This window comes from Stegostoma tigrinum, chromosome 2 (assembly GCF_030684315.1).
Source record: "Stegostoma tigrinum isolate sSteTig4 chromosome 2, sSteTig4.hap1, whole genome shotgun sequence".
Taxonomy (NCBI): domain Eukaryota; kingdom Metazoa; phylum Chordata; class Chondrichthyes; order Orectolobiformes; family Stegostomatidae; genus Stegostoma; species Stegostoma tigrinum.
Window position 1 is genome coordinate 117,766,157 of NC_081355.1, and position 25,564 is coordinate 117,791,720.

At 41.5% G+C, this 25,564-nt stretch overlaps 1 protein-coding gene across 8 annotated transcripts in view; it reads left to right on the forward strand.

Annotated features, from left to right (window-relative positions):
* The window catches only part of mllt10 (MLLT10 histone lysine methyltransferase DOT1L cofactor), a 647,928-nt gene that overhangs the window by 6,553 nt on the left and 615,811 nt on the right, over positions 1 to 25,564 (forward strand). For all 8 annotated transcript variants that reach the window (XM_059638794.1, XM_059638800.1, XM_059638789.1 and 5 more), the window contains one exon: positions 136 to 190. In XM_059638794.1, the coding sequence (XP_059494777.1) occupies positions 136 to 190 (55 nt within the window). The remainder of the gene's footprint in view (positions 1 to 135; positions 191 to 25,564) is intronic.

The following is a 25,564-nucleotide window of genomic DNA, read 5'->3' on the forward strand; positions in this document are numbered from 1 at the left end:
TCAATGACAGATACTAGGTGACTTAATTGGTTGCGATTAATTCTACCGACAGTACAGCTTGGTAGCGAACGCCAATAGTTTACATGTGGTATAGAATAGTGTCCTTGTTTATTTTTGTACCTTTCTTTTTCCAAGAAATGTGAACTTTGTCCTCATAAGGATGGCGCTCTCAAGAGGACAGACAACGGAGGTAAGTTGCTTTGTTTTAACAGACAAAATTGACTTGTGTTGACTACATTTTTATATGTTTGTGCATATTACAAACGGTGTGTTTAGTGATAGTTGTATGATCACACCATTATACTCAGAAGCCGAAGTCGGCCATTCAGCCCATCGATTTTGCTTTTTTAAAATTCTTTCGTCGGATTTGGGTGTTGACTGGCCAGTATTTACTGCCGCCTCTAGTTCGCCTTGAGAAGGCGGTAGTACTCTGCTCGTGATTTTTCTGTTAACGGGAATAAACATTGCTTTGTCAGTAGGCACGACGGATTTTAGTTGGGATTAGATGATGTTTTAGCAAGTATAAAAGGCTTTAGTCTGATTCATTACCTTTGGAGTTTTATGTTCACATTTTTTCTGAAATGATCTTACAATTGATTAGATTCAGAGTCATGAGTGAACATGTTTGTCGGCTTGTAAAGGTGTATTGTAATTCAGAAGCTGAATATTGGTTTGAAATAATTAGAGAAGAAATTTGTATGTTCTATATGTTATCGAGGTTATATTCGCGTTGCAGAGGGTAGCGGGGATTTTATACGGATAAATCTAACAGTTTGGCATCCCTGTCGTGTTTTGTGCTTCTCATTCGTAAACATTAGACGTAGACAGTAGATCAAAAACTCAAGTGATTTGTAGGTCTCTTGTCAGTGTTGTAGTTATTCATGCAGGAATTTTTTTTTAAACGTTCTTCGAAAAACGATTGTGAATATTTTGAAAATTAGACTCCATCTAGTGGCTGATTTTAGGTGAAATTTATTTCTATTTGTGCTTCTGTGTGGGCTGATTTTATAATATATAGTTTGCATGTGGATATGCGAGAGGGAGAGCAGTTTAAATGTTTGTAATCAACGTGTGAAATTAGACAGTGAAATTACTTTGCTGTTCAGCTTCTAAGATAGTCTACCTCATTGGAAGTGGGATTTAATAGAAGTCTAAATTAGAGATCCAACCTCTTTGTCATGTATTTTGTTTTTGGGACACGCTTAAAATACAGTTCACATCTGAAGACTAATTTTGTTGGCACTTACTTGCTGTTTTTATTAGGCATTTCTCAATAGAACCATGGACGACTAAAAAAGGATTCTCAAAACTGGATCAGAGATAATGGAAACTGCAGATGCTGGAGAATCTGAGATAACAAAGGGTGGAGCTGGATGAACACAAGGGTCTAGGCCTGAAACATCAGCTTTACTGCTCCTAAGGTGCTGCTTGGCCTGCTGTGTTCATCCAGCTGCACATTTTGTTTTCTCTAAACTGGATCAATTTTTAATTAGAGCATTGAATCATGTTTTTTAAAAAACAACTCCTAAACACAACTGACTAGGTTTGCTTTAATCAAATTGAATGTCATTACTGGGATCTAGTTGAACTAAATTATTGGTCTGTTTAGTATCTTGGTGAGTAAAGACTATGTTCATATTGTGGTGTCATAATATTTGGATTCAAAGGTCCTTGTTTAATTCCTGACTAAATTAGTGATGTGGACTTCTGTCGCAGCCGACCTCTGCAAGAAAACAATACTACTTGTTGATTATCCAGTCAAGTTACCTGTTCTAAATTGTTTATGGACTTAAGTTGAAGACTGGGTCAAGGCAGTAGATTGGCATTTTTCAAAACTCTAACTTCGAACATAAGTGAGTTAGTGGAGAACTGCTGATGTTTGTTTTACAGCATCTCAGCACAAGTAATTCTTGATGAATGATAAAATCGTTAGGTAATTTAAAAAAATTCACTCATGGGACGAGGGCATCACTGGCGAGCCAGCATTTATTGCCCATACCTCATTGTCCAGAGGGCAGTTAAGTCAACCACATTGCTGTGGGCTTGGAGTCACATGTAGGCCAGACCAGATAAGGATGGCAGTTTCCTTTCCTAAAGGACATTAGTGAGCTAGATGGGTTTTTCCAACAATCGACAATGGATTCATGGTCATCGTGAGATTCTTAATTCCAGATATTTATTGAGTTCAAATTCCACCATTTGCAGTATTGGGATTCAAACTCAAGTCCCCCAGAACGTTATTTGGGTCTCTCGATTAACAGTCCAGCAATAATGCCACTAGGCCATTGCCTTCCAACGTATAATGTAAGGAGGTTCAGTTGCCCATCAATCTGCATTGGCGCTATGCAATAGCATGGCCAATTTGGCTCTTTGACTCTTTGCTGCAGTTCTATTCTTGTTTATATAAGCAACCAGTTGGCTTTAGGAAGCTTCAGTTGGTTTGGTTCCCCCATTCGTGGGCAGTGTATTCCAAATCCTCTTCACTGAGTGTTTTTAATGAGGTTTCTCCTCATGTTGCATTTGATTCTTTTTCTGTTCACTTTGAATTCATACACTGGTTCTTATCCCTTCTACCAATGAGTGTAGCTTCTCCATATCTCATCTGTCTAGACATTTTTGTGATTTTTATATGCCTCCAGCTAAATTTCTCAGCTTCCTTTTCTTTAAGTAGAACAGTTCTAGCTTCTCCAGTATGTCATATGCTAAAGTCTGTAATCACTGAAATAATTTCTTTCAACCCTTTTTATGTGCTTTCTGATCTCTTCATTTCCCGAAATGTGGTGTTCAAACTTCAAAACTCAGAACTCAAGTTGAGGTCAAACAGCATTTTATAAATGGCCACAATTACTTCCTTACTTTTGGGTGGAACCATGTGTTTGATTTTAAAAAAATGCGCTTTGGAATCCTGTAAGTAGGAGGTGTGGACTTAATCACCTGTTTTTCATTTCCTTGTTCCGTTTTGACAAGCATTGACATTTTTTGGGTTTGCTCAGTGAGTTTATCTGTTAGGTAAACATGGTGGGTTAGGAGAGCAAACAGGCCAATTCTAAAACAACTGTGTTAGTTACAGATATACAGTGGTATATTAATTCAAGAAATAAGTGCTTATGTGATGTGATCATGAATAGGTTGTAATAAATTAGGCTTTTAAGTGTTACTTTCGGCTAGGATTTGAACATGCAGTTTGGTTGCATTAAATGGGAATAAACACAAGGTTGCTGCAAAAGCATATGTGCTGAGGCCTTTAAGACCATTAAATAAGGGAGCAGAATTTGTCTGGTCTGTCATTTGATATGTTTCTCAACCCCATTTTACTGTTTTCCTCTCTAACTTTTGATCCCCTCATCAAGAGCCTATCTTTCCCAATCTTAAACACAATTAATGTTTAGGCCTGCACAGCATTCTGTGGCACTGAGTTCCACAAATTAACCAGTTCTAAAGGGTCGTGCCTTCACTTTGATTCTGTGCTTTTAGGTCTCTCCCACCATTGGAAACATCCTCTCCATGTCCACGCTATCCAGCCATCTCAGTATACTGTTAAGTTTCAATCAGATACTGCCCCCTAACTAAACTCCATTGAATACAGAGTTAGAGCCCACAACTGCTCCTCCATATCATAAGCTCTTCATCCCTGGAATCATTCTTGTGATCCTCCTCTGGAACCCCCGCCAAGGCTATCCTTCCTTAGATATGGAGCCCAAAACTGCTGTCTATATCCCGAATGTAGTCTGACCAGAGTTTTATACGCTCTTAGCAATACATCCCCGCTCATAAATTCTAGTTTACTTGAAATGAGTGCTAACATTACATTTGCCTTCCTGTCAACTGACCCCACATGTGAACCTTATGTGATTCCTGAACCAGGACTAAGTCCCTTGTACTTCAGATTTCTGAAGCTTTTCCCAGTTTAGAAAATAGACTGTGCCTGTAGTTTTCCTACTGAAGTTCATAATCCCTCTCACTTTCCAACCTTGTATTCCATCTGCCACTTCTTACGCCACTCTCCTCGCCTGCCTTAGCCCCTCTGCATGCTCTCGGCCTCCTCAAAACTACCTCTCCCCTACACCTACCTTTTGCATAACTTGCCAACTTAGTAACTTAGCTATGGGGAGGCAATGGCCTAGTGGCATTATTGCTGGACTGTTAATCCAGAGAATGTTCTGGGACTCTGGTTCAATTTCCCACTTGCAGATGGTGGAATTTGAATTCAATACAAATCTGGAATTAAGAGTCTAATAATGACTGTTGAATCCATTGCCGATTGTCAGAAAAACCCTTCTGGTCCATTAATGTCCTTTTAGGAAAGGAAACCGTCATTCCTACCTGGTCTGGCCTACATATGACTCCAGACCCTCATCAATGTGGTTGACTAGACAATAAATGCTGCTCTAGCCAGTGATGCCTTCATCCCGTAAATGAATAAAATTAACAATGCCTCAATTCCTTTATTCAGATTGTTAATGTATAATGTGAATAGCCGTGGTCCTAACATTGACTCCTGCAGAACTTCACCAGTCGCTGTCATCCTAAAAAAGACCCTTTCCCTTCTATCTCTTCTGTCTTCAGTCAATCCTGTATTCATGCCCATACCTTGCTCCGAACAATTTTGCTAGTATTTGGAGCATATTACTTTATCTGTGCGCTAGCTACTTTATGATGTATAGCTTGCTAAACAAGATTGATCACTTATGTTCGAAAAGTGTTCATTTCTTATTGGATGTAACTGGACGTGCATATGTACAATGGTGTGGTAGTTCACTTCTTGCTCCTTTCTTGTTCGGCCATTGTGATTTATGCCTCTTGGAAGTGCAGCTCTTCAAACACCTGAAAGATTAATAGTTTAAATTTGCCCACCTCCATTTTAAAAGTCCCAGTTGCAAGTTATCTTCACCTAAGAAGTTATGGTGTATTACCAAGCATAACTTGAATTAATAAATGTATTTTATGATTGAAATTTCTGCAAAAACAAAGAAGTTAATTAATTAGTGTTTCTCGTTGCTTTTTACTACTATAAGGAACTAACAGAATTCAAGTGTGAGAATGTTCATTATATGGTGGTGTGACTGTGGCAGTTTCAGCAATGTTTGCTTTTAGCATAACTATCTGTTGTCTTCTGCATTTGAGCCACTTAAATCTGTAAACAAATTTAATTAAATCTTTTTCTTTCATTATTTGTAAGGTACACTTCTGATATTTATTTAGTAAGAGATTGTACTATAAGAGTTCTGCAGAATTTAAGATTTGTAAAGCACAAGCTGCTTGGAGTCACCTATTGGCCAGTGCAAAACTGCTAGATCTGTTAGGAGCTGTAACTTGGAAGACCTATTCTCAATAGGTCTTTTGGTGTCAGTGAATACATATGGACTTCTAACCATAAGAATCAAGATCAGAAGTAGGCTGCTCAACCCCTTGAGCTATTCTGCTTACTGTTTTTAAAGATTTGGCTTGGTATGACGTTCTCTTGTTTGCTGCTCTGCCACATAAAATCCCAGAGCCAGAATCTCATTGTCTGTTAATGATGTATCAGCAGGTTCCCCACAAGCATGTGTGTTAACAGGAAAGAAGCTGTACCTATCTGCACACCTGACAGCCCTGAATCAGCTGGCATTATGCACAGACCATCACATGCTAACCAATGATCCCTAATGCTTGGGTATTGTTATGTTTAAGAGGGTAATTCTGACTCTAAGGTGATCAGTCATAATTGCAAACATGTAACATCGTGCTATTTAGCTGCTAAACCAAGCATGCCAAATGTTTAAACCTGTGCTTCCTCTTGTACTGAACAGGATTACCATTGCGATAATACATTGGTAGCGTAAAATGATGGTAATTAATGATGGCTTAAACCTAATCCCAGCTCACATTGTCTATTGGTGGGTGAATAATTCAACGATAGGTAAGTTTTGCTTCATAATGACAGAGCTAACGTTGAAGGATCAAAAAGTGATTTCACTATGAATACGTGCCAACCGTAAGCCAGTTATTCCTATGGTATGTTTTGTAGCACCTACTTTAAAACATAAAACATTAACAGGATTGTGAGATTGTTTTGTATGTACTTGTACTGAAAATCGGGAACAAGTGAACTTTTGCTCTGCTACACAAGACAAATGTGGCTCCCTGAGCTCTCCTTCGGACACCTGCATTACATTTTGGCCATTGTGCCATTCTAGTCAAACTCCTCACCTTCTAATGATCTTGAAGCAGGCCATGCCCAGGCACATGGGCATTTCTGACCAGAAGCGAGAGCCTTTTAGGCTTTATCTCCTTACTTCATCAGCTAGGTGTAATCTTGTGGGCAGAATTTGTCTTTCAGGAGCCTGACAATATCATAATAAAAAGTATATTGCTGGGAACTTATTCCTCTGGCCACTTAGAGGAGCACCACCTGTACTGTATGTTAGATGATTTTTTGAAGTTTTATCTGACATCAAAGTTCATAGGCTTAAGTTTCTTTGTGTCAGTCAGTCTCTCTGCAACAATGACAGCTTTCCTGAACTCTTGGCTTTGTTGTCTAAGTTTTTAGAATCCTTGTCTTTGGACTTTGCTCTGCTGTAGATAGTTCGTATGGTTAGCATGATGAGTAGCTGATACGTGTCTGGGTGGTTATAAAGTTTGTCTGAACTTCAGTCTGTATAATTTGTTTTTAGCTGTGATGCTCCTAAGGGTATGTTTGGTCTTGGAACATTTGAATGGAAGCTATTGTGGTTTTGTGTTCCTGATCAGTATCCAATGATTCTTGTTGGGATTCTGTGTATAAAGACACTAATAAAGAAAGTACAGCGTAAGCCCTGCAATTCGGAATGCTTGGGATCAGTTTATTTCAGGATTATAGAATAACATCGAATGACTAATCACAAGTATGTGAATGGAAATGTGGGTACAAATATTTAACTGAAAACACAATATGGTGATGAAACATTATAACGCAGTAAAAAGAATTGTTCTGCCTATCCAAAGACTTGACCATCAGAAAAGAAAATTGCCTAATTTCTTTTTAAGAGGGTGACCCTTAATTTTTACACTGTAACCCCCAGTTCTAAATTCTCCCATGAGCGGAGACATCCTCTCTAGATTTACCATGTCAAGGCTCCTTACAATTTCATGTTACAATCAAATTGTCCCTTGTTTTTCCCAACTCAGCAGATTCAAGCATAGCTTGTTCAACTTTTAACCATGAGACAACCAAACAATCCCAGGAATTAGTCCAATAAATCTTTTAATATTGCCTTCAATGCATTTTTATCCTTTTTTTTAAAAAGAAGTGACCAATACAGTGCACAGTACTCCAGCTCTGATCTTACTGGTGTGCTGCATAATTGAAGTGTAATCTCCCTATTTTTGTATTGAAATCCGCTCATAAGAAGTAATGTTCTATTAACTTTCTTGCTGTATCTTTGCAGGAATCCTGCCTAAGGGTACCAGATGGGCAACCATACCTTACATTCCTTTTATTTAAGTCAGTGCAAGAAATTATAAACAGCTGTGAGCCCTGCACTGATCCCTGTGGCACACGACTCATTACTTTTGGTTGACCTGAAAAAGACCAAATTACTTTTACTTTCTGTTAGCCAACCAATCTTCTCTCTGGGCCAATATGCTACTGCTTACATCATGACCTTTTCGTTTTCTGCAATAACCTTTATCAAATGCCTTTGGGCAACCACCAGTTTTCCTTTATCTGCACTACATGTTAACTCCTTCAGTATGTGGATGTACTTACTAGAGAAGGAGCAAAACTTGCCCTGTTTCATTTCCCAAGAGCAGGTCAAGTGACTGAGGTGTCAGTGGGGAAGCACTTTGGGGCAAGTGATCATAATTCTATTAGTTTTAAAATAGCTACAAAAAAGGTTAGTCCTGATCTAAAAGTCAGAGTTCTAAATTGGAAGAAGGCCAACTTTGATGGCATTTGGCAAGAACTTTCAAAAGTAGATTGAAAGGCTGATATTTGCAGGCAAAGGGGTGGCTGGAAAGTGGGATGCCTTCAAAAATCAGATAACAAGAGTCCAGGGTGGAAAAAATATCTCCCCATCTCCATCCTAAATCATCTATCCCGAATCCTCATACTGTGACCCCTGATTTTGGACATATCCACAATTGGGAACATCATCCTTACATCTACCCTGTCCAGTCCTGTTGAAATTTTATAAGTCTCTACAAGATCCCCTGCCCCCATTCATCTGAAGTCCTGCGAAAATAATTCTAACCTAGTCGATCTCTCCTCATACATCAGACCCGCCATCCCCGGAATTCGCCTGGTAAATCTTGCTGTAATCCCTCAAGAGCAAGAGCATTCTTCCTCAGAAAAGGAGACCAAAATTGTGCACACTATTGCAGGTGTGGTCTCACCAAGGCCCTGTACAACTGTAACAACACATCCTTGCTCCCGAACTCAACCTCTCACAACGAAGGCCAACGTACCATTTGCCTTTTTTACTGCCTGCTGCACCTGCATGCTTACCTTCAGCAATTGGTGCACAAGGATGCCCAGGTCCTGCTGCACGCACCCCTCTCCCAATTTACAGCCATCCAGGTAGTAATCTGCCTTCTTTTTATTCACTTCAGAAGCAAAAACTTCACATTTATCCAAATTATGCTGCATCTGCCACTGATTTACCCACTCACCCAACCTATTGAGAGTTATTCTAAATTAACCTTGTCCCATTTGCCAGCATTTAGCCTATAACCCTCGTAAGCCTTTCATATTCATCTAGATGCCTTTTAGCTGTTTAAAACTGGAGTAATCTTTTTACTGAAGCTAGATTTGAACCAGGAATCATGAGGACTCCGTTTATCAAAACTCGACAATGTGTTTTCTTTTATTTTCTGTCTGACTGTCTCTCCTTTTTTGTTTCATTTAAATTTTTTGGTAATTCTTGTCTTAATAATTTGCCCAAACTTCTGACCTACCACTGTCTTTGCACAACATCTTTACTGTTTCTAGTCAACCTCAAATGGTCAGTCTGTCTGCTGGGACATATCTACTCTGAAATTATCCCCTTAAATGCCTGCCACTGCATCTGTGTTGACCTATCAAAGAACAAAGAAAATTACAGCACAGGAACAGGCCCTTTGGCTCTCCAAGCCTGCGCCGATCCAGATCCTCTGTCTAAACCTGTCATCTATTTTCTAAGGGTCTGTATCCCTTTGCTCCCTGCACATCCATGTACCTGTCCAGATACATCTTAAAAGACACTACCATGTCTGTGCCTGCCATCTCTGCTGGCAACGCGTTCCAGGGACCCATCACCCTCTGCGTAAAGAATTTTCCATGCATATCTCCCATAAACTTTCCTCCTCTCACTTTGAACTCGAGACCCCTGGTAATTGAATCCCCCCACTCTGGGGGGGGGAAAAAGCTTCTTGCTGGTATACCCATCTATACCAAGGTGGGTATAGATCCACCTTGTCTATACCCCTCATGATTTTGTACACCTCAATCAGGTCCCCCCCCTTTGACCCAATTTGCCAGTTCACTTCTGACAGCTCTGTATTCATGCCCTTGAATGCCATTTTGAAATTTTAAAAATCGGTCTTGAATCTAGACCCCTTCAAACAAAATGCAATTTCAATCATATTATGGTTGCTGCAAACTAGGGGTGCATTCACAGAGATCATTAATCTTGTCTCATTGCACAATAACTACTGTTGCTTGCTGTCTGGTCAGCTCCAGAGCATGCTGTTCTAAGAAACTGTCATGAAAACATTGCATGAACTGCTCGTCTAAGTTATCTTTTATCCCTTGACTTTTCCAGTTGATATGCATATTAATGACTTTTATGATGATCACTTTCCTTTTCTAGCACACTCTCATTGTGTTTTCCTGATATTTGGTTACTGTTAAGGGTTACTGTACACTACTCTTACAAATGAACTTTTGCCTTCATTGTTGTACGCTAGAAGATAACTGTACTTAGAGTCCAAGTCCAGGTTTTTGGTGAGGGCTTTATTTCTGTTGACCATATTGCATGAAATTCCCACATCACTACTAGCTTCTCATTTTATGCAGAAGTGCCCCTTATGCCAGTTGGGTCTGCACCAACAAAATACTCTAATTCTACTCAAGTCCCACTTTCTAGTACTTGGCTCACGGCCTTGAATGTTATGACATGTTAAAGGTTGTGAGATTTCCAACCTTGGTTACCCTCCAAGGCAGTGCCTTCTGGATTCCCACACCCTCAGTGGAAGGAAATTTCCTCAAAACCCCTCTTAAAACTTTCAACTTAAAATTATGCACCTTTTTATTGATGTTTCAACTATGGGAAACTTTCTGTCCATGCTCTTCAAAATTTACTTCCTAGTATGCTGCCATTCATTAAGTACTCCCTTGTTGTCTTACTGTTTCTAAAGTATATCACCTCATACTTGTCATTGTTAAATTTCATCTGCTACTAAGCTGCCCATCTGACCAATCTATTTGTATTCTGTTGTAACCTAAGACCTTGTTCCTCACTGTCCACCACCTGGCCAGTCTTCATATAATCAGTCCTCACCCAATTAATCCCTAACTAATCTATCCTTTGCCCGTCTTTGTTCCACTAGGTTTTGGGTATCCCTTTGGACCAGTGATAGACGATGAAGTATAATTTCTACACATACCGTTTCCACATCATGGATTTCTTGAATTTAAATGATTCCTCTATGCCGCCAATATGCTGATCTGCCCTTCACCTTATCCTACATTTCTTTCATTGCTAAATGCTCTGTACCCTTCAAGATTCAGGACTCGGTCCATGTCATTCTGCCTCCACGTCTCTTTAATGGCTACCAGATCATACATGTACATATCTATTTGCACTCTCAGGTTATCTGTTTTGTTTAAACTGCTGTGAGCATTCTAATACCGAACCGTTAGATTAATCCTGTTTGCTGTCCTTGTAAATTCTCGTCTTATCTTTTGTTTGACTTTTACATTTGTACTGTGTTCCCTTCCTGTGATGGTCAGTTTATCATTTCCTTTATTAATATCTTTCACTTTGGCCTTGACTCTATTCTTTGATTTACCAACTCTTTCCAGATTTGATCCCTTGAACCCACTATTCAGTTTGAAATTCTCTCTACTCACCTAGTTATGCAGTCAGTAAGAATATCATTCCCAGCATGTTTCAGGTGGAAACTGTTCCAAACCATCAGTACGGAGCCATCATCCCCCAGTACTGATGTTAGTGTGCCAACACCCAGAACCCCTCTGTGCCAGACCAGTCTTTACTCCACACATTCCCATCTCTAATTTGATATCCTCTATGCCATGTGCTCAAGCAATAATAGACTGATTATGATCTTTGGGTTTCTGCATCTCATAATGACTGTGTAGAGCCTCCTCTTTTCGCCTGTGTCATTGGTACCTACATAGATCAGGATGACAGAATCTTCCTCTCCTACAGCAAGTCCCTGTGCAGCTTTGATTAGATGTACTGATCCCTAGCACTGGGCAGGAAGCACAGTTGCCTGGATTTCTGCTGTTTGCTGCAGAGAATGGTGCTAATCCGCCTCACTATACTGTTTGCCATTACCACTTATTCTTCACTTTCCCCACTTGAGTGGCTTTCTGTAATTTTTATGATATAGTGGTCAGTTAGCTCGTCATACCCCCTTCTTGCAACCTTCCGACTTGTCCAGACAAGATGAAAACCGTATACCCATTGGACAGTTATGAAGGCTGAGGCAGTTGTCATCGGAATCTCCTTGCCAGACTCTCTCTCAGTTACAATCTCCTGTCCTTGACAATTGATCACATCAGATGACTCAACTCTGAGAGGTGTGACTGCCTATTGGTACAAAAAAATCCAGTTAGAAAGAAACCTTGATGTGTCATAATGTCTGTAGTTCAGCCTTCAACTCAAAATCTGAGCCAAAACTGCTTGAACTTCAAACATTACACTTGCAGGAATATTTGCTTTGGACAAAAATTGCATTCATGAACTATCTCAAGCTGTAACTGTGACGTATCACTTGTCCTGTCTTCCTGGGTGTGTTCTCAAGAGATACTTCGTGATAATGCCTTTAAGGCCCATGAGGAATGATTTTTGTTGAGTATGAATTTCCTTGGTAACAGACAGTGCCTGTCCAGCTGGAACTCATCACCTGAGCCTTTCAGTGGTACCTGTGCTTCACTTTGGGGAGGGGGCCCTCTTGCGACCCAGTGGTAATATACCCTATCCCTGGACTTTGAGGCCCCAGTCGAAGTCCCATCTGCTCCAGAGGTTTGTAATATCCCTGAACAGGTTGAATAGCAAATAGGCTAACGAAATAAAAGAGCAGACCCATGGGTGTGTCTTACCGTCCTGACCTGACACTGACCTACATAAGTCACAAACAGTGGCTCTATTTTGGTGTTCACCTACAAGCACTATACCTTCCTAGTCAGATCTCCTGAGTTATTATGTTGGTGATGGCAGTAAGAAAAGTTTTGGACAGTCTCACCTTGCAATCGGTGAGACTACGATGGAGAAGTATTAAAAATGCTGCTGTGTGGGGAGACTGGAATCTTATGATATAGGTGTGGATGATTCGCCCTTGTACGCTAAGAAAATAAGGTATTTTTTTCTTAAAGGCAAGCAGGATTGAAGGGGGTCACTGACAAAAAGCCATTCTTCTGACTACCTGTGGGGCTCTGACTTTCAGTATCACAGAGTTTTGCCTCCCTGGTAGGCCTGGAGTCAATCTTTCCAACTATTGTGGCCCATTATCACTTGACCCCAAACCTCCTCTATATTGTAGGTTACAGGTTTAACGTGGTAAATAAACTTCCTGGGGAACCAGTTACTGTGGAAATTGGCAAAACACAGAGTATGGGTTAGCACTTTGGGAAATATTAAAGGATAGTTTAGTTTGTGGAATTAATATTGACCGAATCAGGTCCAGACTTCAAGAAAGCCACATAGCCGCCCCTTTTTTATCCTGCAAAAATGCGGAGAAAGGGGCTCAGGAGCTACAGAGATCCATAGTTGGTATTGTCCTCCGCTTTGGCTTACTCGTGTACCACAGAGCCAAGTCCTCTGTGGGCAATACTCAGCTCCACTTGGTTACCAAGGAAGGGAAGAGTGGAGTTGGAGGCACCAAGGTTCCAGAATTGGATGAGAAATTTCTTCATAATACAGCAAGGAATCACAGGGTCTGCTGCAGATATGGCTACTGAGACGGGCAAAACGCATACTGTCCAGACCAAAGGGCAAAGTTACCTCAAGACGAGGTTTTGCAAATAAATTAACCTGAGGATGAGGAATTGATACAACTAAATTGTATCACTGCTGCTAAAGTGGCCATAATTAATAAAACCATTCAGATAAATGGCCAACCTGTAGATATGGAGATAGACTCAGACACTGCTATACCTATGGTTGGGGAGCAAATCTTTATAAAATTGACACATCTTGCCTCTTAAGCCTATTAGACACCATGGCTGGATTGGGCATGTGCTCTGGAGAGCTATTTTCTATGTTTGGGACCATTATAACCACTGATGCACATGGGCAACAGACAATCTGACTGCCATTAATGGTGGTGCAGGGACCAGCTTTTAATCCTTTAGGAAAGGAATAGCTAATGAAAATCTGCCTGTACTAGCAACAGATTTTGAAAATGTGTGCTGGATGTATCCCATAGTGTTTCAAGAGAGCCTCGGGAAGATAATAGGTACTGAGGCCAAGATTTACGTAGACCCAGAGGTACCACCTGAGTACTTCAAGACTCCCCTTTGTCCTATGCACCGGAGTAGAGGCTGAGTTGGAACTCCTGGAGGGTCACATTTCTTTTACATTGAATCGAAGCCACGCCTACTTCGAAATAGATCTTGAGAGATCATCCAGAAAGTATGTTCCTATAAATGCTCTGAAAGGACTGGATGAGTACACTTGGGGTACCTTTTGACTTATCGTCTTTTGTAGGGTGAAGAGAACATCATCCAAGGGGTGTGTAGAGTGGCAGTCTAATGTATCTTTCTGCAGTAGCACCCAAGGTTGAAATGTGGAGAATTTGGAGGTCGTCTTACTGGCTAAAAAGGGAAAAATGTGTGCTCCAGGTAAAGTGTCTCGGTACAGAATTGACAAGGACAGATTCAACCCTGTTGAAGAAAAGATAAAAGCTATAAAACGGGCACCGACTCAAGGGAATACAGTGGAGTTGAAGTTTTTCCTAAGTCTCAAAAATAAATGACCAGGACAGATACGGCCCATGTGAGGCATTTCAGTAACAACCCTCCAGGAATCTTGGAAATTATCTTTTTCTTAAGCAAATGTGGAACTGGTATTGTACATGGTCAAAACCACAGAAAGCTTCAGGCAGGAACCTTCCTCAGATGCTATCAGAGATAATGGGAACTGCAGATGCTGGAGATTCCAAGATAATAAAATGTGAGGCTGGATGAACACAGCAGGCCAAGCAGCATCTCAGGAGCACAAAAGCTGACGTTTCGGGCCTAGACCCTTCATCAGAGAGGGGGATGGGGGGAGGGAACTGGAATAAATAGGGAGAGAGGGGGAGGCGGACCGAAGATGGAGAGTAAAGAAGATAGGTGGAGAGGGTGTAGGTGGGGAGGTAGGGAGGGGATAGGTCAGTCCAGGGAAGACGGACAGGTCAAGGAGGTGGGATGAGGTTAGTAGGTAGCTGGGGGTGCGGCTTGGGGTGGGAGGAAGGGATGGGTGAGAGGAAGAACCGGTTAGGGAGGCAGAGACAGGTTGGACTGGTTTTGGGATGCAGTGGGTGGGGGGGAAGAGCTGGGCTGGTTGTGTGGTGCAGTGGGGGGAGGGGATGAACTGGGCTGGTTTAGGGATGCAGTAGGGGAAGGGGAGATTTTGAAACTGGTGAAGTCCACATTGATACCATATGGCTGCAGGGTTCCCAGGCGGAATATGAGTTGCTGTTCCTGCAAGGTTTTGTGCTCCTGAGATGCTGCTTGGCCTGCTGTGTTCATCCAGCCTCACATTTTATTATCTTCCTCAGATGCTGTTGTTTTGGCAGACATGCCACTGAATACAAGCCCCCTGCAGTGACTCTTCAATGGCTTTCTCAGAAAAGGTGTTCATTGACTTGTATGCTCTTTTACCAGACATGGAACACAGCAGGAACGGGGCTATGGGCAAAATGAAAAAGGATGCCCCATCATCTCAGTAGCAAGAGGGAGCCCTTTTTATTAAGAAGAGGGTCAGTATGGCTGAGTGGTCTGAGGTACTGGGCTAAGGCAGCACTCTATGTGTAAGCTTGAATTCTACCCCTGTCATGAGCTGGTAGCTTGTAACACCGAACCTTTTGTGGGATGAATTCTGTTAAAGTTCCACACATAAATATGTAATCTGTTAAAAGCCCTGTTGTCGACGGATGTTAGTGACCCTCCGCCCTGGAATGGGAGGACTGGGTTCAAATCTCGAGGTGAGTAGTAATGTCGCTGAACAGGTTGATCAGGAAAATAGCTTAAATTTTAAAAAAGCAGACCCAGCTCTTGCAGCCTTTAGAGAGAGGTGGGCATCATGGGTTTTATTTCCCCCTCCAACTCCATTTTTGATTTAGTCTTTTCCATTCTCCCTGCCCTGCCTCATTTTAATGGTTTGCATTGTCTGTAATGGGCTTTGAATGTAATTTTTAATTTTGCACACATGATTTAATAGTGATGGTTTAAAAACAAAATAAAACAGAATGGTGATTTGGTAGCGAGAAAGCTGTTCAATTGAGTGTAATAACACTTTTGAATATAGGGGTGAAAGAAAAGCAGGCCCCACCAATGCTCTTGATGCCTTTAGAGAGAAGGGGGCACCACAGAGGATGTGGTGTTTTATTCCCCCATCCAACTCGCTTTTGATTCAGCCCCTTCCCACACTCCCTACTGCTTCATCTTTTTCAATGGTTTGTGTTGCTTGTAAAGGGCTCTGCATGTCAATATCCAGTTAGCTGCGCGTGGATTTTACTGGTGGCAGTTAATAGTTTTTAGTTGCAGTAATTTGGTGGGGGAAAACAACATTCAGTGATGTGTAAGACCTTTCTGGATATTAAAAAAAAGCAGACCCACTGCCCTGTGGCACAGTGGTAATGTCCCTACCTCTGGGTTATGGAGGCCTGAGTTCAAGTCCTTTCTGCTCCAGAGGTGTGTAATAACATTTTTGAACAGGCTGCTAAGAAAATACCCATAAAGCAGATGCAGGGGTGGATCTGCAGAACTGTGCCCTAGGCTGGGGCATGCCTGTGAATATCGTGAGCGGTGGCTCTATTTTGGTGTTCAACAATAAATGATGTTCCTGTTCCAATCGGACTTCCTGAATTTTCACTGTAGTCAATTTGGTTGTGGTTATATAAATTTTATTGCCCCTCACCAGCTGCTATACTACTTTGAGCCTTAAAATAACACTTAGTCATTTTCTGGACACTCACCAAGTTCTGCATTTGCAGAGTAAGCATTGATTAATAGCGATTGAAAACACCTAGACAAAAGCAACAGAGCATCTCTTTCTCTACTTCCATCTAATGCTACATTCTGTTGTAAGTTGCACGCAAGTGCCACGTTAAACTCAGTTGACTACATATGTATATTCCTTACACATACAAGATTTTTGTATCCGAGTAATAATCTGAGTTACTTAACATAAACCCAGTTTCAGCTACTACTTAATCAACTGTTCTTTCACTCAAACACTTTTTAAAGAAAGTTTTTAAGGCCAGTTTGACGTCAGCTGCAAAATAGATATTTCGTCTGTTTTAGCAGCAATTGTATACACTTTGCTTTAACTGCTCACATGCCGTGTATGTTTGAAACCCAATGTGATTTGTCAAATGCATGAGTTGCTTGGGTCTGCTGAACAAAAATCTCTCAACTGGTGTTTTTGAACAATTGATTTCCAGACTGGAGAGGTTCCAGTATGTTGGGTTTAAGTGTTAAAGCTGATATGGCCTTTACCAATTGCTGTGTAAAATGGCCACCTTTAAAGGGATTGTAGGGGTGGTTCACTACAAGGTTTGAGGTGGGGTCAAAATAGTGTTAAAAATGTTAATGGGGGTGGAGTTATTATGGGAAAGCTTAACTTTTCAGAATTTACTTTGCCTGTAATTTTAAGGATGTTTAATGTGATGTAAATGTACTTGTTAAATAGTTGCATTTATACTGAATTGCCTGTTACAGTCTCCTGCATCAGCCTCAGTGCAGATTTGGCCTAGCCCCTGCAGGCCTCCCTGCTATCGCCTATCCTGAGTACTTCTCTCTGTCTACTGACACTTAGTGTTATATCATACTTCGTGGCTCATGTTCTTGTCTGTGTCAATCAATTGTCTGAATCCTTTGTCCCATTAGGCATGGGACAGCCACTTATTCCCTTGGATGATCACTGTCTCCTTCCTTGGCCTCATCTGAAAATTGGATTACCAGTCTTTTTAAGTTTACTTTCACATACAGCACACTGATAATAGGATGCATTTTGGCACTAGATAAATTATTGTAGCTAGCCTTGGGCATTGTGACCCTTTGTTTTCGTATGCTTGAATTTTGAAAAGTTAAGTACTGCTGTAATCGCTTTGAAATGAAATCTTATACAACAAGTAAATACTAGGAAAGCTCAGTTTTTAAGGAACCCCAGTATTCAATATCTTATGTACCTCAAATCTCTTCTCATTCTTCTAAACTCCAGATGTTATAGGCCTAAACTGTGTAATCTGTCTTCACAAAACAAACCCATCATCTCTAGAATCAATGTAATGAACTTCCCATTGAAATGCCTGTAATGCAATTACATCCCGCCTCAGTATGGGAATGAAAATTGTGCACAGCACTCCAGGTGCGTGTTCACGACTGCTTTGTACAATTTACAGCAACACTTTTCTACTTTTATACTCTATTCCCTTAGTGGCAAATGCTAAAATTCCATTTATCTTCCTTATTACCTGCTGCATCTATGTCATAGATTTCTGCAAGCCATACATGAGGACACCCAGATCTTCTTCTCTGTTTAGATTATAAGTTGTCTTTTTATTCCTCTGACCAAAATAGGTAACTTCACACTTAGTCATGTTAAGTGTCATGTACCAAATTTTGGCCCATCTACCTAACCTATACATATCCATTTGTAAATTTCTTAATCTTCAGCTGCAATAAAGAATTATGCACTAGTGGCACAAGCACTGAAACCCTGTGACACCCCACTAGTTACATCCTGGCATACCAGGAAACAACTCAGTTAACTCAACTCATTGCTTTCTGTTGGTTAGCCAAGCTTTGATCTAAGCTAAAAAATAAATTATCCCTAACTCCGTGTCATGGAATCATAGAGATGTACAGCATGGAAACAGTCCCCTCGTTCCAATGTGTCCATACCGACCAGATATCCTATGTAGATCTCGTCCCATTTGGCCCATATCCCTCTAAACCCTTCCTATTCTCATGTACCCATCCAGATGCCTTTTAGATGTTGTAATTGTATCTGCTTCCATGACTTCCTCTGGCAGCTCATTTCATACACGCACCACCTTCTGTGAAAACGTTGCCCGTCAAGCCACTTTTAAATCTTGCCTTTCTCACCTTAAACCTATGCCCTGTAGTTTTGGACTCCTCTGACCTGGGGAAAAGACCTTGTCTATTTATCCTATCCATGCTCCACATGATTTATAAACCTCTATAAGGTCACCTCTCAACCTTCGACTTCCCAGGGAAAATAGCCCCAGCCTACTCAGCCTCACACTGTAGTTTAAATCCTCCAATCCTGGCAACATCCTTTGTAAGTTTTTTTTCTGAACCCTTCAAATTTCACAACATCCTTCTTCTAGCAGGGTGACCAGAATTGCACGTAGTATTCCAAAAGATGCCTAACCAAAGTCCTCTACAGCTGCAACATGCCGTCCCAACTCCTACACTCGATGCACTGTCCAATAAAGGTGAGCAGATTAAATGCTACCTTCACAATTCTATCTGCCTGCAACTTCCCTTTCAAGGAACTATGAACCTGTGCTTTAAGGTTGCTTTGTTTGGCAACACAACCCAAGACCTTACCATTAAGTGTATAAGTCCTGTCCTGATTTGCCTTTTCAAAATGAAGCACCTTGCATTTATGTAAATTTAAATTTAAATTCCATCTACCATTGCTCGGCCCATTGGCCCATCTGATTAAGATCCAGTGTACTCTGAGAGAACCTTCTTTGCTGTCTACTGCATCTCCAATTTAATCTTGATCAGATGGACCAGTTGGCTGAGTAGCAGCAGATGGATTTTAATTTAGATAGATGTGAGGTGCCCCATTTTGAAAAGGCAGATCAGGGCAGGACTTATACACTTAATGGTAAGCCACTGGGGAGTGTTGCTGAGCAAAGAGGCCTTGGAGTGCAGGTTCACAGTTGCAACTAGGGAGAGAATAGGGCATCTTAAAAGATCAACAGGGCTGCCTCTTGAGATGGGAGAGATACTGAATGAGTATTTTGCATCATTGTTTACTGTAGAGAAGGATACGGAAGAAATAAGACATCGGAAAATAGCAACATCTTAAAATGTCCATATTACAGAGCTGGTGGTTCTAGATGTCTTAAAAAGCATAAAAGTGGATAAATCCCTGGGACCTGATCAGGTGTACCCTAGAGATCTGTGGTAAGCTGGGAAGTGATTGCAGGGCCTCTTGCTAAGATATTTGCATCGTCAATAGTCACAGGTGAGGTGTTGGAAGACTGGAGGTTGGCTAACGTGGTGCCACAGTTTAAAAAGGTGGTAAGGAAAAGCCAGGGAATAATAGACTACTGAGCCTGACATCGGTGGTGGGCAAGTTATTGGACGGAATTCTGAACAACAGGATTTATATGTATTTGGAAAGGCAAGGACTGATTAGGGATAGTCAACATGGCTTTGTGTGTGGGAAGTCATGTCTCACTAACTTGATTGAGTTTTTTCAAGAAGTAACCAAGTGGATGGATGAGGGCAGAGTGGTGGACATGATCAGTATGGACTTCAGTAAGGCATTCAACCAGGTTCCTTATGATAGGCTGGTTAGCAAGGTTAGATCACATAGAACACAGGGAGAATTAGCCATTTTGATACAGAAATGGCTTGAAGATACAAGAGAAAGGGCAGAGGTGGAGGGGTGCTTTTCAGACTGGAGGCCTGTGACCACTGGCATGCCACAAGGATCAGTGCTGGGTCCACTGCTTTTCTTCATTTATATAGATGATTTGGATGTGAACATACAAGGTATAGTTAGTAAGTTGTGATCTTATCTTGTATATTAACTTTAGATGCCTTCTGAGAGTCCAGCTATACTATATCTATAGAATGTCCATCACACGCTTTGTTTGTTACATCTTTGAAAAACTCCAGCCAATTAGCCAAACAGGATTCATCCATCATAAAACCATGCTGGCTTTGAAGGCTTGCTCTTTGACTTTTCAAACGCCCCGTTATTATGTTCTTAATGATGGATTGTATCAATTTCTGAATGACATGTTAAACAAGCCGGTCTATAATTTCCTACTTTCTGCCTCTCATGTTTGAAGAAGGATGTTGTATTAGCATTTTTCTTGTTCACTGGAACCTTTCCTTGCAATGAGGGAATTTTGGAATATGATCAGCGGATCCACTCTCTCTGCACCCAGTTCCTTTAATACCCTCGGATGGAGGGCATGACGCCCTGGAGTCTTGTCTGCCTTCAAGCCCAACAGTTTGCTTAGTGCTTTTTTTTTCCCCTAGTGGTGATTATTCCACCCTTTCTATAACCTCTGCATTATCTGTTACTGTTGGTATGGTGTTAGTGTCCTATACTGTGAAAACTGATGCAAGTTGAAAATTTAAATTTTACATCTTGTATTTTATTCGTTTTCATGAGTGAGATTATTTTGAAGCTTAATAGTTGGAGATGCCTTTAGTTCATATTATTGGATAGTGATGTATATGCATTGGCCTTCTGAATATGTTTTGAAAATGAACATCCATTACATGTCAACAGGATTGTCAAACCAGTATTTGTATGGTTTGCTGCAGGGATAAGTATGCTAGGTTTCGTAATGCAGCCCTTTTGAATAGGGCTGAGGAGTGATCTTGCCAGGGTAAAACGGAACCAGAAGCTGTGGTGGATCAATGGATGACTTCTAAGGAAGGGTTGTTTCAAGTACAAACCAAGTAGGTCCCCTTGTTTTTCGTACAAAAGGTTAAAAAAAAAATTAGCTGCTTGGGCACGAGGGAGAAAGCAGTTGTGGTGAAACAGATATGAGGTGAGTTCTTCAAATTAATACCAGATCAGACATATGTTAAGGTGGTGACGAGGAAGATAAGACTGACAAAGAGGTGAAGATAGAATAGTAAAGTGTGAAGCTGGATGAACACAGCAGGCCAAGCAGCATCTCAGGAGCACAAAAGCTGACATTTCGGGCCTAGACCCTTCAACAGAGAGGGGGATGGGGAGAGGGTTCTGGAATAAATTGGGAGAGAGTGGGAGGCGGACCGAAGATGGAGAAAAGAAGATAGGTGGAGAGGAGAGTGTAGGTGGGGAGGTAGGGAAGGGATAGGTCAGTCCGGGAAAGACGGACAGGTCAAGGAGGCAGGATGAGGTAGTAGGTAGGAAATGGAGGTGCGGCTTGTGGTGGGAGGAGGGGATGGGTGAGAGGACGAACAGGTTAGGGAAGTGGAGACAGGCTGGGCTGGTTTTGGGATGCAGTGTGGGGAGGGGTGATTTTGAAGCTTGTGAAGTCCACTTTGATACCATTGGGCTGCAGAGTTCCCAAGCGGAATATGAGTTGCTGTTCTTGCAACCTTTGGGTGGCATCATTGTGGCACTGCAGGAGGCCCATGATGGACATGTTGTCAAAGGAATGGGAGGGAGAGTTAAAATGGTTTGTGACTGGGAGGTGCAGTTGTTTATTGCGAACCGAGTGGAGGTGTTCTGCAAAGCGGTCCACAAGCCTCCCCTTGCTTTCCCCAATGTAGAGGAAGCCACATGGGTACAATGGAAACAGTATATCACATTGGCAGATGTGCAGGTGAACATCTGCTTAATATGGAAGGTCATCTTGGGGCCTGGGATGGGGGTGAGGGAGGAGGTGTGGGGGCAAGTGTAGCACTTCCTGCGGTTGCAGGGGAAGGTGCTGGGTGTGTTGGGCTTGGAGGGGTGTGTGGACTGGAGAGAGTGGTCTCTCCAGAAGGCAGAAAAGGGTGGGGATGGAAAAATGGCTTGGGTGGTGGTGTCGGATTGTAGATGGCGGAAGTGTTGGAGGACGATGCGTTGTATCTGGAGGTTGGTGGGGTGGTATGTGAGAATGAGGGGGATCCTCTTGGGGCGGTTGTGGCGGGGGCGGGCTGTGAGGGATGTGTTGTGGGAAATGCGGGAGACGCGGTCAGGGGTGTTCTCGACCACTGCGGGGGGAAAGTTGCAGTCTTGGAAGAACGTGGACATCTGGGATGTGCGGGAGTGGAATGCCTCACCCTGGGAGCAGATGCGGTGGAGGCGGAGGAATTGGGAATGGGGGATGGAATTTGTGCAGGAGGGTGGGTGGGAGGAGGTGTATTCTAGGTAGCTGTGGCAGTCAGTGGGCTTGAAATGGACATCAGTTTCTAGCTGGTTACCTGAGATGGAGACTGAGGTGTCCAGGAAGGTGAGGGATGTGTTGGAGATGACCCAGGTGAACTTGAGGGTAGGGTGGAAGGTGCTGGTGAAGTGGATGAACTGTTCGAGCTCCTCTGGGGCACAAGAGGCGGCACCGATACAGTCCCCCATCCCCCTCTCTGATGAAGGGTCTAGGCCCGAAACGTCAGCTTTTGTGCTCCTGAGATGCTGCTTGGCCTGCTGTGTTCATCCAGCTTCACACTTGGTTATCTTGGATTCTCCAGCATCTGCAGTTCCCATTATCACAAGATAGAATAGCAGTCAGTGTTAAAAGGAACCTAAAAAGTTGTTTTCCCAGTATGTAAGTAATTGAGTAGTTGAAGGTGGATGGGTCCTATTTGGCATAAAGAAGGTGATAATATATTTCGAGGTGCAGGACAAGACTTGATATCTGATTTAGATTTCTCCCCCCTGTTGGTGTTTGCCAAACTGAAATCTGACAAAGTATTATTAGAAGTTGAGATAGTGGAGACAATTGATTGTGAATATTTTAAAGAGCGGTGTTACTGGAAAGACTAGCTACACTTGGAGCAGTTAAGTCACCTGGTGTAGATGACTAGCACCCTGAGTTTTGAAGGAGCTGTTCTCTTTGCAAAACATATAGCATAAACATTACCAGTAACTTTTGCTTTAACCCAAAGCTTCTGTGTGATCTGCAAGAACACAATTGCACATCGATATTTTTAGCCCTGTTATCCTATACTTAGCTTGTTATTTAACTTTTACTTTTAATATTTCCCAATTAACTTGTTTCTTTTTAAAGTTTGCCTGAAATAAATTGTAAGAAATGTGGGTTGAAATCGTCCTTTTAACTCCTGAAGCCTGTTCTTCCCCATTAAGTTAGACCATGGCTGAGGTGAGAAAATTGATAAAGCAGAAGTACAAAGGGATCTGGGAGTGTTGGTCCAGGATTCTCTAAAGGTTAGCTTGCAGGTAGAGTCTGTGATTAAGAAGGCAAATGTATTGTTGTCATTTATCTCAAGAGGGTTGGAATATAAAAGCAGTGATGTGCTTCTGAGGCTTTATAAAGCCCTAGTTAGGCCCCAATTAGAATACTGTGTCCAATTTTGGGCCCCACACCTCAGGAAGGACATACTGGCGCTGGAGCGTGTGGGCCTGTGGAACTCATTGCCATGGAGCGCAGTGGAGACCAGGACGTTGAATATCTTCAGGGCGGAGATTGATAAATTCTTGATCTCACAAGGAATTAAGGGCTACGGGGAGAGTGCAGGGAAGTGGAGTTGAAATGTCCATCAGCTATGATTAAATGAAGGAGTGGACTGGGTGGGCTGAATGGCCTGCCTTCAACTCCTACGTTTACGCTGCTTGCGCAAACTAATTCCTGATATTCGTCTTTGCCTCGTATCCCTTAGATTTTTGCTAATGAAAGGTATTATCAATTTCACACTTCAATTAATAATTAAAGATTAGATGTTTGTGAAAGAGCTTCCAAACTTTCACTGCCCTTTGCCTAGATGGTTTTCTTAGTTACGCATAAAACTTTCATTTCAACTCGCCAACCATGAGCAGTAGTTTCTCTGGTTTCCTTTAATATCCTGAAATCTTTGATCAAACAACACTTAGCCTTTTATATTTAATGCAATAAGTTTCCAAATTGTATAATCTCTCCTTGTAAGTTAATCCATGGAAGTGCAACTTTCATCTTGGTACATCTATGCTGCGCTTCTTCCAAGACAAATATTTCCTTCCCGAGTTGCAAAAACTGCTCTAAGGTACTCAATTTAGGTGTCACTTTAACTTTTGTTTAGTTCAAAATAACTTCTTTCTGATTTGCCTCCCAGTAAACCTAAAAGCTGGGATTTATTTTGGTGTTATCCTTTATCTGTGCTTTGGATTTTGGTGATCTATTTACTTGATCCCTTAAGTGTCGTTGGCCCTTACTGTTTCAACCTTTTCACTGTTTAGAAAATGCACCGTTTTAAGAGGATGACCTCATATATGGCTGTATCGAAATCCCCTTGGCACAGCTTTGACCATTCACTTAATCTAGCAATCTCATTGATTGATCATGTTTCCATTTTCCAAAGCTGCCTATAATTAGCAAGCTTGGATTTGTGGCTTTAGATTGCAATAACTAAGTTGTGATTTAAAAACTGTCAAATGGTAGCAGTCCAAGCACAGATCCTTGTAGAACGTCTAGTCCCATTCTAAGTTAGAATGTAGTTATAATGGATAGAAGGTGTTATCTTCTGCCACTCAACTAATTTCTTAACCAAATCAATAATTTGCCTCCTTTCATGAATTTCAACAACAGCTATTTCCCTGCTAATGAGAAAATGCCATTAAAGCTGTTGAAAGTATGTACAAGTAATATACATGGACTTTCCACTAACCATTACTTTAGTCACCTCTTCAAAATATTCAAGAAAGTTTGCCAGACTTTATCTTTGCATTTCAAATCCATGATCTCTCTCTGATCAGATGAAAATTTAGTGCGCTCATCCTATATTGAATTTCACACTCCAGCAATTTTCCAATAACAGATGTCAGATGAACTGGTCTATTTCCTTTTTAAACTTTCCTATATCCCAATGAAATGAATGAGTCATTGGCAAGACTAGCATGCTTTGCCAGCCTCTCATTGCCTTTGAAGTAAGTGTTAGGCTATTTCAGAGGGCAGTTGAGAGTCAGCTGCACTGCTATGATCTGAAGACATGTCAGCCAAGCCAGGTAAGTGTAGTAGATTTCTTTCCCTGAAGGATATTCATGAACCAGATGTGTTCTTTTCAGTCAATGATAGTTTCCTGGCATTATGACCGAGACCAGCTTCAATTGATTGAAATTAAATTCCACCAGCTGCCATGGTGGTATTTGAACCTGTGTCCCCCAGATCATTAGACTTGGGCTATGTGTCATGGCACACCAATTAAATTCTAATAAAAGGGAAGTTGGTAATGCACGAATTCTGCCCTTTCCTTTTGTTTTTGTTGTAGTCCCAGACCATAGTCCCAATTTTACTGAGGTCTAGTTTGGGAACATGGGCAATATTCGAA